At 44.7% G+C, this 18,109-nt stretch overlaps 1 protein-coding gene across 1 annotated transcript in view; it reads left to right on the top strand.

Moving 5' to 3' along the window:
- Nucleotides 1-15,943: 15,943 nt before the first annotated feature.
- MAP7D3 (MAP7 domain containing 3) overlaps nucleotides 15,944-18,109 on the top strand; it is a 47,894-nt gene continuing 45,728 nt past the window's right edge. Inside the window, exon 1 of the mRNA XM_076346938.1 lies at nucleotides 15,944-16,072. Coding sequence (XP_076203053.1) covers nucleotides 15,985-16,072 — 88 coding nt within the window. The 5' untranslated portion in view covers nucleotides 15,944-15,984. The remainder of the gene's footprint in view (nucleotides 16,073-18,109) is intronic.

Here is an 18,109-nt window from a genome sequence, read left to right as displayed (position 1 = left end):
GGCTAGGATTTATTACTAGATTTTATTTTATTACCAAGCAATGCCAGGAGTCTTTTTACTTAGTCTCTTGCTTACCAAAAAGAAATGTATTTTGCCCATTAATTATGGGTACTAGATGTGAGTGGGAGGAAGAGCTTTTGTGTTCTCTCCATTCCAGCCTAGTTAACTGCATGTAGCTGGTGAGAAGGAAAAACAGTCATGCAGAGGTAGAGCCTGGTAGATGGAAACATTGCCCTGTGGCCTGCCCTGAAGATGCTGGTGATTTTGGCACACCTCTCATGCAGATAGTGTGCATCAAACATACAAACTGTGCCAGCAGATCCCAGTGACTCCTCATTTCACGAGCTGAAAACATGAGCCATGCCTAACCTTTCCCACCAGAAGTTCCTCCAGGCTGGGGCTGCAAGTGATCTGCAAAGGGAGAAAAGGAAGATGGTGCCCTGTTGTAGGATGGATGGATGAAGGCCAGAGGGGTTGGTTGTTCTTCAGCTATATCTCAATCCACCCTCACCATCACGCAGGAAAAAGGGGCCCAGGGGGTGGCCAGTGCGAGGGCTGATGTCCTGGTTGCCAGAGGGCTTCCTTCCCTGCCCACAGCAGCCAGACCACGGTCACAACAGTGCCCATGTCGCCAGTGTTTGCTGAGGGTAGAAATGGGTTTGTTCTGTGGCTTCTGACTCCCGTCCATTACTGTGGCTGACTGTCTGTTTTATCTCTGCTATCACAGGGCAAACCTCAGGCAATTCAGTGGTTTGATCCAGACGTGTTTATTCTAAGTGCATCCTCATGCCATCTGCACTCTGTTCAGAAAATTTTGATTGGGAATTTCATAAGACACGCCTTTAACTCTTTTAATTCCTCTGTAAATAGGCAACTGCCTTTACTTAGCAACTGCCTGACTCATTTCCTCTCTGAGCAGTCCCCTGGGCTCACTCGGCAGTACTTCCTCTTCACATTTTCTACATCTTCTGATATTTTTCCTTTTTTAGCTGAGGCAGGCCGTTAAAAATAGCAACAGGATTGCACTGTGTGTTTGTAAAATCAATACTACCACCCCAGAGATCTTCTCAAGCCCTTTCTCGGAATCATTCCATTTTCAGTTGTATAATTACTGTTAAGTCTTGAGGCAAGAGAAAGGATGCATTTTAGTAGTCCTAAAAAAAAAACTCTTTATGAACATTTAAACTTGTTCAATATAATTCAGATTTATGTTTTTATGTTTACTTAGGAAATAATATTAACATTAACAATCTCGCCAAAGTATGAAAAACAGACTTAAGGGATGAAAGCTTTTTGCCACCTTTGTATTTTCCCCAGATGCCTAGAGGATATACTGTTTTTCAATGCACTCTTCTACACTAGTTTACGTTAATTATCACTTAGAACTGTCCTAAGACAGAATTAATTTTTTGCTGTAAAGAGATACCAAAATCCTAATACATGAAAGCCCAAACCCTGTAACTACTCAGTGGAACAAGCTGTGCTGTGCTGTGCCAATGAAGATCGTTTCAGCAAAAAAATTAGCCCTGGTTTTAGGTAAAGAAGGAGTTCAGGATTTATCAGCTGTAGTAGCACTGCTTGAGGAAAAAGAAAATTGAAAATAGCAGTTATTTTTTCATCATGATTATGTTTACTGTAGACATGTCAACGTGCAAGGTGCTGTATGCTCGCACTGGACACTGTCTCTGCTACGTACAGCAGATGGTGATCTGCATTCCTAAAGGTGACCCCGTACCCATTTCAGGGCAAGGGCCTTGCTCAGGCCATGGAGAATAAGGCTTAAATCTGAGACTTCACTAGACGTTCAGTAAAATGCCCTTTCTGAAACCAGAGAAGTCATGATCGACAGCTAGTGATATTTATGCGACTGCCATCCATGCTGGCAGAACCCCAAGCCTGCGCCACTCCTGGGTCTAACCCGTCCTCCAGGAATGGTCAAGGAACCATCTCTTCCAGGAGCACCCCATTCAGCCTGTCACTGCTCTGGGTAGAAATGAGCCGTGGCCAAAAGTGTGTCTGAAACTCCTGGGGCCCAGGAGATGCTTAAATCTAAACCTCGATCTGGACTCTGCTGAAGGGATGTACCTTTGCAGCCCCTCAAAACATTACATCTGCTCTGCTCAGGGCGTTTGGGAGCTGGAGCTAGCTCTTAATTGCGCTCTCCCAGCTCACTTCTAATTGAATTTTGCTTTAACATTTGTACATGAGAAGAAGTGATAATTGAAGGGGAGGGGACCCTGCTCGAGTCAAAAGTGTGTATGTTCAGATGATTTATAGCAGGTAATAACCAGGGCCTCACTGGATTGTTCCCATTGGGATGAGAAGCTAAAGACACAAGTCAGGTATTTACAATACTGAGCCTTGTTTCCTTGAACACCGAAGAAGAAAACCAAGCAAGGCTTCTCATATTCATCGTTTCCAAATCAGGGTCATTATCATGGCCTACGACCAAGACAGTCTGTCCTCCTATTATTTCAGGAGTCCATTAGATGACTCCTTTTCTCACTGACACACAAACCATCCGGCTTGCCTCAAATCCTCTAGCCTTTAACTTTGCAAGTACAAGCTTTGACATGCAGCCCATTGCTTTGACTGGGAAACCAAAGAGAAACATGGACTCTTAGCTGTCATTACAGAAATAGGTGGTAATTGGTCGTACTATTCAGTTTCTAAGAGCACATTGGTAAGTGAACCACCAGGTTTAACCAAGTCTGCAGTTGATGTATCCTCCACCACACATGAAGCATTCATAATTCCCGATTTATTCTGTTCTGCCACAGCCTGCTGGAGATAAATTCCAGATCAGATGCTACATCCTTCTGTGCTGTATCCTACATTTAGTCACTCCACACAGCCATGCACCTTATTTCACTTCTAGTGTTAAACCATACAGTATGTTCAAGTGAGTGGTTTCTTAAAGGCTGTACTGCGTCAAAGGCTTTTAAGGAAAATTGTCCCATGAAAGCAGGATGAAATCTGAACGCAGAATACAGCTTTGTGCTTGTACCACTTCTCTCTGGAAATGAGGTATTTGTCAGAAAAGCAGCAAACAGGCATGAGTAGTTCTCTCTTTATTTCTGCAGGTGGCACCAAGCATTTAGTTCTGAGACATATTTGTTCTTTTAAAGCTATTTTGAATATCTAAAAGATGCTCTCTGTGCTATTCTACCAACCCTTCCCATATCACAATCTATATACTAGAATGATGCATAGACAAAGAAAGCAATAGGGTCTGTTTTGATCCTCATCCCTAGAAGGTGGTGACATTAGCTACATCTCACTGAGGTGATGCAACACTTCTTCCACCAGCTCTGAGTCCCATCTCTCTGTTCTGTGCCGGTCCCCACTCCCATCTGCAGGATTTTTGTTTTACAGCCTCATAAACCTCATTTAATTTTTCACAATCTTAATTTTTTATTAGTTTCAGGCCCTCATTCCTTTGCTGCACTCCTGTGAGCTGATCTCCACAAGAAGTACTCCCTGACCGATGAACACCGCAGCCCTGCGTGGCTGGGATGTGTCAGTCAGCAGGTGGAAAAGTCTCACGGTGAAACCTGCTTTGCCATAGCTTCTCCATCCAGAGTGAAGGGGATCAAAACCTCACACTGACATTAGCCAAGGAGAGGAACGAAGGGCACAGAGGGAGGAATGATGAAACTGTGCAGCCTTCCCTCTTGGACAGGTACCTGTGCAATATAAGGCACAGAAACAGAGGTAGAGAAACCACATTATAAGGACATTTAGAGGCAAGACTGTTGTGCTGCGCTCCACAGAGCCTCTTGCAGCTAAATATCCTGCTCATCTGCACACCCTCGGTGGCTGCACAGCACATGGCCTGTCTCCAGCTCTGGGACCCCACGTACCAGGCCCAGCTGGTCACTGTTTCACCCATCAATCCTTGTTGTTTCTGGGATTGCAGTGGGAACCGAGGTGTGAGGCATAGATAGCCCCAGCCAGGGGGAAGACTGGGCAGAAGCCAGTGGCATGAGTGAGTGTGGGATTACAGCTGAGGCAAGCCAACAGCTCGCTGCACTCAGGGAGGGGATATCACTAACCAGTCCCCCATCCCCAGCCCTGCAGTCCTACCCACGCCTCGCACCATCCACCCGGCCTTGCCCAAGCTGCTGCGGGAAGCTGTGCCCTCAGACCCCTTCCACAGGGTCAGTCTTCTGCCGATTTAATCCCGCAGAGACAGACACACCGAAGGGCTGGTACTGCATACCCAGGGCACCCTTTCCTTTGAGCAGTGGAGGTCTGCACAGCCGGGTGCTCAGACCACACCAGAGCATCCTGCTCCATGACAGCTCTGGCTAACCTGCACGCAAACACCGATTTGGCGAGAGAGGGAAAGACACAGGACTAAAAGTGGACCCTGGTCAAGAAATATAAACTAAATATCCTTATTCCTAACCACTTGCCATCACTGTAAAACTTCAGTGCCGCAGTCACAACTCTCATATTTGCAAATTGTAAGCTCTCTCACAGCTAGGCCAGGTGTTTTGAGTTTTCGAGGCTCAGTTGGGGATTATCAGTCTTTGCCAGTTACCTTTTTGGGTGCTCCTTCACACAGATGGCTTGACTGGCTGCATTGTGTCAGAACCAGATTGCATTTCACTGCAGCCTTTTGGAGCTGTTACTCTATCCCCAGGCTAACATATCTCCCATACTCGTGTGCAAAGCCGAGAGAGACAGCTTAGTGGCCCGAGCCCAAAAACATTATGACTTATTAATTTAGCAACGCATTTTATTCACCACTGGTAGTATTGGCTGAAGAGCAAAATGGGGAAGTCAGATTCATCCTTGACTCCCACGTTTCAAAATAAACGAACCCATCTATAGCACTGCACAGTCATGCTCAGAGCAATCATAAGCTCCAGGGCTGGACGTTGAAGGAAATCACTGGAAATAGATGATGCTATACTGTCCTATCCTCCTCTCGGTCCCGCTCTACAAAGCACTCTGCTGTTTGACTGGATTGTACCCAGGTTTTTACACTACATCCATCGCTGTTATATTTGACAGCTATTTGTACTGTCCTTGATTTTCTTAGCTGGGCTATCCATGTACTCAAGGTACCTACACAGTAAATTTAGAACTGATGAAGATTTTCCTTGACTTCCTTGTGTCATTGAGACACAAAGTCACGGATTATTTCACTTAGGTAGCATTTCTGGCCTACAGCTGAGTGTGCTGCTGTGTACTGAAGCATGTACTTGTTACAATATGTTATAGAAACAATATAATACTTAAAAGGTAGATAGTGTCTTATAATTTCAAAGCACTGTATAACCACTAACTAATTGAGGTTCATGGCATCGCCTCTAAGCAGATAAGGAACTGAAAAGTACGTAGCAGCCAACACTTACTACCCTGAGGTCTGAACTACACTAGTTATTTTTCCAGGGGTGGAACAGCAAAATAATTGAGTTTGCTCAGATGCCATTGTACAGTAATAATTGGCAAATGTCAATATTTAAATGGAAACCTCAAATGGAAACCCCAAATGGAAACCCCCCGCCCTCATCCACTCTTCCACCCACTCGCCAGCAAAAGTTGCACAGCTAAAGTGCTACCACCGCAGGACTTGTCACAACTTCTTTTCACACAACATATGCAGCCCTGATACCACCTTGAGTCAGTGGGGTGCAGGCTCTCTGAAAATCACGCCCCCAGGAATCCCCTGAGAAAAGACAAGGCTACAGACCTGGTAGGCTGAGCAGGTTGTTGTCATACTAAGAAGAACTAGTATTGCTGGTGGAAAGCAAGAACCTCATGCTCAGACCCACCAAGGCACTGGGTGCTTCTTTCTTTTTCATTTCCTATAGCAGAGCAAGCTTCAAAGGGTCTCTGCGTGAGCTGCCTGCTTTGATCCAGTGCTAAAACACCTTGAAATTCGGAATCTCGGATACCAAAGCGGGTGCTGCATCACCACAGTAAGGCAAAGGAGAATCTTCAAGGCTTTTCAAACTTCTCCCCTTTTTCTTCTTCACTGAGCAAACCACGCAACCTCAACAACACGCTTGCAGCCGAGTTTATACACATATGGGTATTATCGCACTGTGTTCACAGTAATTTATACTAGGCCACTTACCACAGGATTTTAAACCACTTAGGGCTCACCACTGTTGACTTGAGCCAGAAACCTTCACACGTGAAAGCAGAAGTTATGGCAAATAAACTAATAGAAACTCTATTAGCAATTCTATGACCTGTGCTAATAGCAGTCATACTGAAAGCCATTGACTCCCAGAAAACAAGAGCCCTAGAGGTTTCTGTTAGCAGGGTAAGAGGGTTGGAGAGTACCAAAACTGAAGAGTTTGCCTTGAAAAACTCACTAGAGTATGTGCTGAACGCTTTACTGAAGCTGTCTTGCTGGCTACTGGGCGTTCCGATGGTTGGTGGCTGTTATTGTGCATGGCTCGCTGTGCATGGGTATGGGAGAGAATACTCTTGAGGGTTCTTCTGGAGTTAATATCATTTATATGATCACCCAGCATTGCCACAAAATGTATATAAAGGATTCCCACATGCTATTCCTACGTCCCATTTATTTCAGAAATATTTAAATGTCTTGCTAGTTTGGCACTTAAATTTCTAGAAGAAAGAAATCTGGCTGTCCTTTGAAAAGATGTAAATAAATGCAAAGCTAGAAGGTAACAGACTGGACAGAGTGGATTTCTTGGGGGGGGGGGTCTACAATCCTGCATGTTGCTGAATCCATGGCCCACAGCATCAATTTACTCATCAAGATGCACTTACCTATTATTTTACACTCGCAATGCTATGAAGAACTGAGCCAGCGCTCATTACAGACAGCTACCCTGGAGGCCTAACTGCAGAGTACATCACTGATTACATTAGAGGGGGGTGTAATAACTGATTGGCTGTGCATGCAAAGTGGAACTGGCATACTTCTAGCGTCTGCATGATTTGTATCTCTCATTTAGAAAACTCCAGTTACCGTAGACAGGCCTCACATATACCACCTTCACATGGTCCAGTCAGGGACATCTTGTTACCTGCTTGTTAAAAACAAATCATTTTATAATAGTAATTTTGATTAATTAATGTCCTTTTTCATAAATGGAGCACATGTCCTTTTTCTGTGGTGGAAAGCCTACTTCTGTTGCAGCTCACAGCTGTATTTTAAAAATTATTTCTGCTAGGAAAACTCTGCGTGCACATTCCCTAGTGCTTGGTGATTCCCCCAAGCAGCAAAGCGCTCCTTGGTTTATTGCGCTGAAATGCTTTCTTTAGATTTTAATCTTGAAGACTTCCCAAAACTGAAGTTAAATACAGATGTGAAACCAAAGGAATCGTGGAACAGTTAACTTTTGGGGGAGAGACAATTAGAAAATGCTCAAGGAGAAACATCTGGCCTTTCTCTTCCTGCTTCATGCCGCCATTCAGAGCTTTAAATGAAGAGTAATCCAAATGGGAAAGCATGAAACCTGCTTATGACAGATGCTAGCGATTTGTTATGGCTGTCCCTGCAATGCAATCCACAGTTTCAAGAATAAATGGCACTGCTGTGATTCTGTAGCAACAACTTCACAAAACAACCCTACCAGGCAGGAAAACCAGCCACAGATGGGCTGATGCTTGTGTTTTAAGGCTCTCAGCTCCAAATCTAGCTGCTTATCACTCCTTCCAGAATCTAAGGTCCTGATTTTCTCAGTAGCACAGATATTGTTGGGTTAGTGTTTATCAAGAGCTGTATAATGGGTCCAAAATTGACTTTTGGGTTAAATTCAGGGGAAAAAAATGTGTAAAGGGAGAGTTTTGTTTGTGCAAAATCAGCAGAAGTCTGATCAGAATCTGACCCTGCATCTCTCACTATGTGTGCATGGATGTGTGGGTGCAGGGAGGCAGAGGAAATATGTGAGAGAAGTCATAAAAGCTCCTAGATAATGGCTCTAAAGTATTTCTAAGCCATTGCACAAGTAACAATATACAGAGACTTAAATTCAGACACAAGGGATCTATTTTACGTGGACAGAAGAATACTCATGTGGAATACGCTTACAAAGAAGCTTCTTTAGGCAAAACAAACAAACAAACACTGGAGTCATTTATCTCCTTGCCCTCTTTTTGTGCTGGAATACAGGAGCTTCACAGTGTTACGATCTAAAACCGTGGCAGGGGCCTCCCGCTCTCCCTGCCGAGTTCATCTGCAGAATCCCACTTCAGTCCGTTCAGCTGGTCAGGAGTAGAGGGCCCATTTCATGGGAGGACAAGGTAGGGTCTATGGAAAAGCAGCCTGTGAGACCAGGGTTTTTCCAAGCCATGTAAGAAGACAGTGGGAATTGCCAAAGCAGCAATCTCCAAGCCAAAACAGGAAGATTTCAGTAACGGCTATACTGCTAAAGCCTCTACTCTAAATACACTTTTCTTACAAAAAGGAACTACTCTGTGTTTGCCCAAGCAAACTGATTAAGTAATCCAAGAGCTAAGATCTTCCTTGATACTGCTGAATAGGACCCATAGCTTTTACCCCATATTGAACTTAGTAAGGCTGGATTAATTGAATGGGGAGAGGCAGATCCAGCAGCAGAATTAACAGATTGTAACTCCCAGACAAGAAATGGAACCAGAGCTTCTTGACACCGCGAATGCAGCCAGCACCTATCTGTGCCAGGATCGCATACGGTCTTTTATTGTGCAGCCCTAGCAGTATCCATCTAACACCAAGAGCTTCTTTGGCCTCTGACAGAGAGGAAAGCAAACTGGATGCAGTGATCCTAAATCACAACTTGTTAGTGCCCACTCCCATGTGCAGGGGAAGGGTCCCCTTACAAGGTGCTTGGAATGGCAGCTAGATGGCATTGAGATAAAGGAGGATTTTTCAGGTTGGTAAATCCCAAAATACTGCAGGAAGTTGAAATTTGGATTAAAGTAGGTCCAGCTGTTAAGTGCATTAATAAAATAATTATTGGGGTTTTGAGTTCTGGTGGATTTTTGTTGTTGCTGCCGAAAAGCAGTTTCTTCCTCCTCTTCCCCTTTGTGCGCAGGGTAGTGTAACCATCACTGCCAGGGTTCTCCTCAGCTGGAGTTCACTTTCCTTTGGCATGGGAACGACCGGGCAATAGGCTGCACATGGCCTATACCAGAGCTGCACAGGGAATCAAGACAATGTAACGAGGCTATTAAATCTGGGCCTGCCAAGAAATCTAGGAAGAGCAGGTGGCAATATGAAGAAAAAGGTCTACACAGACCTTGGGAAATGGGAGCTGTTCTCCCATTCTTACTGCAGGCAGAGCCACTCTTCAAACTCCAAGCAAACATCTTACATCAACTTAGGAAAGCAAAGCCTTCAGACAAAGCTTCTATCCTTGCGCTAAGAACCTTTCCCATCATCACTACAACCTGGTCTTTATTTTTGCTTTTTCCAAAAGCAGTGAGGCTGTTACCAGGGACTCTCCTCCGCTCTGCCAAGGAGCTTTGCGCATAATAAAATTAGCATGACTGACTGCTCTTCTTTTTTGTCCGAGGAGACTTCTTTGAAAACTGATCTTTCAAAAGAAGCCACCTTTGAGCTGTTAGAAAGAAAAACATCTAAGCAGCATTGAGTTACTGAGAAATATTTTCACGCTCAGATAACTGAAAAATTATTCTGTATTCTCAGATATCCCATAAGTACTCACTTCTAGGCAGGGATCAATCAGAAGGATTTTTAGATCATTACCTAGATTTGAGGAGTCATCTAAGAGTCTTCAAAAAATGTCCTCTCAGTCAGATGCACAGCACTGTTAGCATAATACCGTAACTCTCCACAATGGTGTTTTATCTCAACACCACTTGGAACAATACAATATTCATAAAAAGCCACTGCTGGAATATATTATCTCATCAGCACATGATGATAAGATTAAACTGTTTGGTGTTAGAAATGATAAGGATTACCGTATCAGTGTTTAGCTTGTTGGAATTTTATTACTTAGTGCCATTGACAGTAATCACATCAAAATTCTGGATAATTTCAAATGATTCAGTAATAATTACCAGATTGTGCTGTAGGCAAAGGGAAATGCTGAAATCTGCACAGCCAGTGCAGCATTTGTACAATGACTCAGTGTGATGGGATTTGTACCTTAAGAAAATTGACTGAGCTGATTCACCTTAATCTGTTCTTTGGGAAATGTACTGCTTCAAATCAGAGCAGGACGAGACAGAAGCAAATATAAGAAAAGGATTTTCAAAACTAGCCCGCTACTCTACATATCCTGCAACAAATTCTGGGCCTGATTTGGGCTCTTTGGGGCGGTGAGTAGCCTACTGCCGTCTCTGTTTAGCCGCTATTACTGCAGGCTCCTAGACAGTGGGGCAATACAAACAGCTAGCGATGACAGCATTAGGTGCTTACACATGCAGTGAGCACTTGGGCACAGAGCATCTCGGTTTAGTTGAACAGATAAAGCTTGTACACACACTGTTTAGGCAGCCACTTTCACAGAATTGGCCCTAGAGCTTAACCTTTATTATTTATTTTGTTTACTACCTTCAGTGTGCTCAACCTACCAGACACACACACACACACACACACACACACATAAATACAGTAACTGTCAACCTCAGAGAGAGCTTCTGCTTGATGGAAAGCCATAGAATAAATAAGTAGATACATAAACGCTGAAAAGATGAGAGGTGGTGAGAACAGACTTCTATAGCCCTATTTTGACCCCAGTAATAACTAAAATTTGGATTTCATGGGGAGTATGTATGCTAAGGCAACACATAGGTGTTATTCTATGAAACGAGAACTGGTGGGCATGCAGAGGATTACAGACAGGAAAGGAGCAGACCTGTTTCCACATGTATTACATGTGCATGTTCTTTCTCACTTTATTCCTTTCTGCATAAATTGGTCTCCCGTCCTTACAAACTGTCATACAGCAAAGGATGATCCAAGATACAGAACTGGTGTCATGCACTGAAGCGTCAAACCTTTTCTGCCAGCACCACATGATCATGGTGCCTTCCCTTGAACTCTTCTATCTTTTGTCACTGCTTAGTATGCTCTATCTAAATTGAGAAGGCAGTTCTGCAATCCTTGCATTGAATAATACTTGTTCTGGCCAATAGTCCCAAAACCCACAAGCAGGAGTTGTAGAATCACAGAAACACAGAGCTGGAAGAGACCTCAAGAGGTCATGCGGTCCCTCCTCCTGCCCTCTGATCAGACCTGCCTTTCTGGGCTGATACTCATCCAGCCACAGATCTCCCATGTTGGAGCTTTACTGCTTCCCCAGCAATCTATCCCACTATGCTTCCCTATCCCTACCCGATAATGTTTTCCCTAAAATGAAACATTAATCTCCCCTGATTAAAATCAAGTCTATTGTTTTTTATTTTCTCTGCTTCAGGCAAAGAAAGCAGATTATCACCCTTCATTTGCCTCTTCTTTAGACTAAAAAAAAAAATCCCAATTCTTTAACTTTCCTCATTCATCTTCTCATTATTTTTGTTGACTTCCTCTAGATCCTCTCCAATTGGCTTGCATCTTCTAGTGCAGGGCCCCACCAGTAGTCCTGCTGATGCCTTACCATTGCTGAGCTGAGCGGAGGACTGCTGTATGTCCAAGGGGCCACCCTTCTGTCCGTGCTCTCAGGCAGGGTGCTTCCCTTTTCACAATACCATGGCACTGTTGACTCATGCTCAGCTTGTGACATCCCAGATTATTTTCTGCTCTATCTGCTATTTAGCAAGCTGTTCTCTGTCTTGTCTTTCTGCAATTAATTATCCCTGTCTAAATGTTTTACCTTGCATCAGTCCCTATTTATCTTTATTTTGTCCTGGACTGTATTTCTAACTTTCAAGATCATTTTGAATTCTAAGCTTGTACTCTAACATATCAGCAGCGCATACAAATGTTATAGGCATGCTTTCCATTCCATCATCCAGGTAACTAATAAACACACTGGACCAAGGACAAATTAAAGGCTCGATTCTGTATCTCTTACATTAAGCAATATTGTCTGATAACTTTACATCTAAGGAATTATTCACCCAGATAAACGCAAGTCAACTTGAGCCAAGACTGAGAAATGAGGTCCTTAGAGTACAGATGTATTCATAACACAGACTGTTGCAGGTACTTGTCCCAGCAGGAGAGTAATAAACAAGAATGTGCAGTTAAAGCCCATTTGGAAAGAAGATTGGACGGCTGCAGTAATTTTCATGCCACTGATTTTCTTTCCATCGGCCATGGCAGTTACATTCACCACAAGAAACCCACTATAATCTGTCACAATATGTGTCTTACGCTTCTGGATTTAGAACATTTTGAAATACTTTTTCATAATTTTTCAAAATCCTATGCACGGATATGAATACATAGATACATCTAATTTCCCTGGTTTCTTGTTTTAGCACTTGCTCAGCGAGACTCCGACATAAATGAAGTTGAATACACATGAACATTTTACTATTAGATACTCAATGATCAAAGCGATTAGGATCTGTAGGCTCACAGAAAATCTGGGGGCTGTTTTTTTGAACTAGAATACAAAAACCGTTATACCAGATTTCAGACTAAGTCCAGTCAAGCACAACATCAAATACTGTGTAACACTGGATACTTTGGGAAACAGGGTAAGAAATAGATGAATGGGTGGGTGCTTCTTCCTCTAACACCCTCCCTGGATCTACCAATGGCTTAAGTCTTTTCTGAGCTAGCTTTTTTTTTTTTTTTGCATCTCAGTCATCACATGTGGAAGCTTCTACTTGACTAATTTCAGCTACTATTATTTCGACTGATTTCAGTATTTCTTAAACTGAAAGAGATAGTATAAACCCCCTGGAATCTCAAATTGCATGTAGTGCCAGGGCTCTATCGATTTTCATCTCATAATGCCGATATGCACCCATCAGTGATTTGGCCTGAAACATTTTTGAAAGATTTGTCAGAAACTATCCCATGAAAACTAAAAGGACAGAAGAAATGACTGTAAAATTAAATGATTCACTTTTCCACAGGGACAATGGAAAAAAGGACAGTCTTTAAAGGTTTAGAATAAATCAGCTACTGCAATCAAATCTGGAAATGCTGCAGAATTGAAAGATGATTGCAAGTGCTGCTGAAGCCACGCAAGGTCAAAATTTTAATGAAGTTCCACCAAAAATGCATAAGCAGTAACTGCATGACCGAACCGAAAATCTGAGGAACAAGGTTAAACGTGAAATAAGATGGAAGTTACAGTTATAATTGCTGAAACATTAGCTCAAACATTCCTAAGTTGCTCATCAGAGAAAAAGGTAACACATTTTCCACATTGGGGCAGATTTTCTCAGCTCAGTTCCTGTGTGCCTAAAGATAAAAGATATGCATATCAAGCAGTATGTATACGTATGGAGAGCAGGAAGGGACAATGCCCCACTTCTACCTCAAGAGTCCTTTTATCTCTCATGAATTTGTATGTGCTTGGCCTTTTTATTTTAAGTTTACAGCCTCCACTGTCCCACCACAAATATCTTGAGTGTGCAACACTCAGTTATTTCCCTTCCTGTAATTTATACCTTCTACTCTGAAGCTTTGCATGTGCAGCTTATCAGATGTGTTAAATTGCAAGCACTGAGGCCACTTGTATATGTGTCTGTTGAAATGGAAAGAACAGAAAACACCATCTCATTTGAAAATTAATTTTAGCTGCCCATTCCATTTGTAAGCGTTCCCTTCAGCAGAGTGATCCCTCCCGTGCCAATTGTCTCATTTTTCTCAGAGGAACAAAAATGGATAAATAGACACTGACCCCTTTTGTTGCACAGTATGTTGAAGAAATTCTGCAAGTTAAGGAAAATACATGTAACCTAACCAAAATTCAAAGGCACCCCAAAACATTCATGAGCACTTTATTTTTACAGATATGGAAAGCACAGCCTCGTAACTACACATTACTTACGGAGCTTGTAAAAACATAAAAATTACATTCTATCAGGTAGCTTGACCACTTTTTTTGTACCATGCCTATTGTACTTTATGTTGTAGAGAATCAATATAAACCATTTTGGTGATATTTTCTGATAGTTGTTGATGAAAGGAAGATGGAAAAAGACGTGGATAGAGAACAAGGAGTCGAGAAATCTGGGCTGGGTTTTTCTGCTGTGCTGCTTTGTTCATGACATAACTAGAGACTTTGATTTCAGTGACTCAGTTTTCTCATCTGTAAAATGAGGATAACATCTGAATGTCTCTCAGTGGAATGGTGAAATTTAATTTCAGCATGTGTATAAAGCACATTGAGATTGCTAAGTGGGAAAGGTATTATTACTACATATTATAAACACAAACTTGGGAAATTTAGCACAGAATGTTTGGGTTTTTTTTTCCCTTTAGCTGCCCTTTTGTTTTAAATAATAATAATAATTGGCATTCTATTAACACTGAGAGGAAACAACAGACAAAGGATTCTCTGTAGACCCATGCTAAAGTGGGGAAAGCCAATATAACAAACAAGAAACAAAGAACAGGGCAAGTCTGTGGTCTGAATATTCAAGGTAAAATGGAGCTCTGCTCTGAATTTATGTAAGGTTCCTTTTTACTCTCTTGAAACACTACGTGATCTTACTGCTACTTTTTCTGCATTCTTCCCATTTATGGGCCAATTCTGTGGCCCTCTGACAGGTAAACTTTCCATTTATGATTTCAAAGGGAGTTTTTTGCACAAGGCCCAAAGAACCTACCCTTTAATACGGCCATGGATGCTGTTTTACCCTCACTCTTCCCAGAGCATAAACCCAGAGGCAAAATGAGAAGAGACTGTTCCAGAATTCGTTGATAACCAAGTAGGCAGCAAAAGAACAACTAGGTGACAAATTCAAATTAACATAGAACAATATCTGGGAATTAATTCAATGGGGTTTGAGTAATTTTTTTCCTGACTGGCAGGACCACCTCACCCTTACCCCGCTCTTCTTTTGGGAACACGTACAAAACCAGTGGTGCTGAACCCTCGGCCCTGTTGCAAGCCGGTGAGTGCTCAGTTACGCAGCGGTGCAACCCAACTCATACATTTGTGGCTGTTTTCTTTTGAATCCAGGTAACTTAAATTTCCGTAGGACCTATAAATCCTGGGATGTGCTTCACCTTTAGACCACGAGCCACTCAAGCCTAGCAAATTGTCTGCAGCACCCGTCAGCAAAACCCTTGCAAGCTTGTCCAGCTGTGCATATTTTCCATTGCTTCAGGCCAACGCTGCATTTGGTACAGCAAGGTAGCTCCACTGGTCGTCCAAGTTGAGACTAAAACTTGGTGCACAGTCTGAAAATTTAGCCCGCTTCCCCTTTGATTGAGGCTCTTTGCTGGAAAAGTGAGTTTACAGACGGGCCGTTTATAATGGCTCATTACCCCAGACAGCTGGCAGAGAGGGCTCTCTCTTTGAGACCTCCCTATCGGAAGGCGAATCGTCATTGTTAATGGCGGGATAACGTTTGCAGTTGTTGTGGGGCCATAAATTACCCTCAAGGCACTGGCCTGTGGGTAGTTGAGTTGCCGCTGTCTGCCTTGCGCACAGGCCACAGCGACAGGGTGGGCCGTGTCCCGCTCTGAGGTGGCCCGGGGCGCTCTGGGGACCACGACGGCTCCCGTGGAGCGGCCGTTTCTAAGGGCTTCTCGACGCCCCTTTCCGCGGGTGTTCACCATCCGCCGCCCCAGGCGGGCTCCGGGCGGGATGGAGCAATGGGGAGGAAAGCGCCTTTCGCGCCACCGCTGCTTGAGGCTCGCGGCGCCGCCGGAGCGGGGGCAGCCCCGGGGTTTGCTACGCCCCGGCGCGGCAAGCCCCGCCCGCCGCCGCCCTGCCCGGCCCCGGCGAGCGGCCGGGCCGAGCGGGCTCTGTGAGGGGCCGGCGCCGGGCGGGCGGCCGGCGCGGCGCTGCCCTGCCCTGCCCTGCCCTCCCCCGCGGCGGCGCTGCCGGGCGGCGCGGAGCCTGCGCACTGCGCTCCCGCGTCCCCTTTCTGCCCGGGCGGCAGTCGCGCGTCCCGGCGCTGAAGATGGCGGAGGGCGGTGGCGGCGCGGCTCCCCCCTCCTGCTCTTCCTCCTCCTCCTCCTCCTCCTTGAAGGGGCTGCGGGAGCAGATGGGTGAGAGCGGGCAGCGCGGCCCCGGGCCGGGAGGGGAAGGAAAGGGGGGTGTGGGGGTCCGTCCCGGCGGGGGCGGTCTGGGGACCCCCGCGCTCCGGCGGCCCAAGGGCACGGCCCGCCGTTGGGGCCGGGTGCCCCCCGCTCGCCTTCCGCCCCGCAGTGCGCCCGGCCCCGTTCCCGGGGCGGGGGGGGAAGGGGCACCGGGAGCGGGATCTGGGGCCGCTGCAGGCCGCCGGGCTTTGTGTCCGGCTGGCGGCGGGCTGAGGAAGAGGCGCTCCTCCCGCCGCCGGGGCTGCCCGGCCCCAGCCCCTCTCCCCGCCCGCCGGCCCGGACGGGTCTGTGAGGCCGCGGCGAGACCTTCCCCCCCCGAGGCGTTAGTTGCTGACTTGGGACCTCTCGCAGCTTGTAGGCAGCAGCAGAGGCGGCTGCAGGACTGCTTCGTTACACGAATCGCCCATTTTTCACCACTTCTTGACGGTCTGAACTTCTCGGTTTCTCTGGTGGCTCTTGCATTCAGGCTGGCTGCTATTGCAGATGGTTTGTCCCAGCGATGTGTCCGATGACTGCTCCGAGCCCCAAGTGCGGAAGGCAGGGACAGTCTGTGGCATTGATTCCTAATCAAAGATTTGATAATGCCTTAAATCTTTTTTTTTTTTTTTTTTTTACTTTTTTGAACTGGTGTCTTAAGAGCACTAAAGAAACTCTGCTTTGGTTTTGTCCTCCAGTGTGTTTATGTGCCTATTTATACTGAAGGTCCTTAATAATATCATACTCTGAAATGAGTATTGTGCATGCATGATGTATGTTCCAAGCATAATTTCATGGCATATCTCCACATATTAGCTTTGTGGGTGAGCCATTAGAAAAAGTAAACATTTCCTTATCCCAGACTAAAAAAAAAAAAAAATAAGGAAAGAGAATCCTTGATCTAAACTAACCAACCTGGACTATGTACAAAAACTACTCTGACAGCCTCTCATTTGATTGTTTTCAATGTACCTGTGTAATTACATAAAGAAGAGTGCTGGCAAAAGGTCCTGAATGCACAGCTCTCATCTGGCAGTCTTTCTTCAGTGTGTTGTGTGTCAGAAATATTATTTAATTACTTTTTATTTCTCTTTCAAAATTAAGACAATCTAGTGCTCCAGGATAACGATCTGCCAAAAGATAGCGCTTCTCACCTGCCCAGACCTAGTCAATTTGGTCCTTATCCTCCCTGCTAGAACTGCTGAATTTTCTTTTGTGTATTGGATGCACTTACACTGTGGCTCTTAAGTTTTCTCTAAAGACGGGGGCACCCACATTTTGACAGCTGTCATGATCTAGATTTAGTCCCAAAACCAGAGGTGGAATGTTCCTTGAACCAGGCAGCTCCATCTCCCTTTAGATATGCACATGTTCTAATATGCACATCATGTTAAAAAAACAAAACCAAAGCCCCTCACTAGATCCTGGAAAGGCTAGACCTTGAATTTTTTTTCCCTGAGGGGGTAGAAGTCACTGAACCAGAATCTAAACTTCAATTTACACAGAATGCATTTCTAGCAGTTACGTGCTAGAAGATGAACTCATTGCTAATGTGAATTGAAGCAATACTGTCTGTGAATGTACAGGCCACTGCACTTCTGCTCCTGACTTCTTGTCAGTAGCACTCCCTCACTCTCTGGGGAAAGCAAATGGTGTTTAGAAATCATCCTTGCAATCCAGTGGTTAACAGTGGAATTTGCAAGATAATTGCCACTGTATTTGCTGCTGTTTGGAGAAGTTGTGAGCAGCAACCAAGTCTGATACCGCAGCTGTTTGGAGAAGATGTAGAAAAAAAAGACAGCAGGAGGAACCTTGTTCAGTCCCACACTACCGTTCAGCAGGTTTGGAGAGGGACGTAACTTTCTGCCTTTCTAAGCTCAGTTGGCTGTGTGGGGACCTTCTCAGTTCTAAAATACCTGCTAACTAGAATACTTGCGCCCAGTTTCTGCTGGTCTGTGGGCAATTATGTACTTTGTCATCTTAATCTGGAGAGCAAACATCTATGCAAAA

This window comes from Aptenodytes patagonicus, chromosome 9 (genome assembly GCF_965638725.1).
Source record: "Aptenodytes patagonicus chromosome 9, bAptPat1.pri.cur, whole genome shotgun sequence".
NCBI classification, from domain to species: Eukaryota; Metazoa; Chordata; class Aves; order Sphenisciformes; family Spheniscidae; genus Aptenodytes; species Aptenodytes patagonicus.
This window is presented reverse-complemented; position numbering and strand designations above follow the sequence as displayed.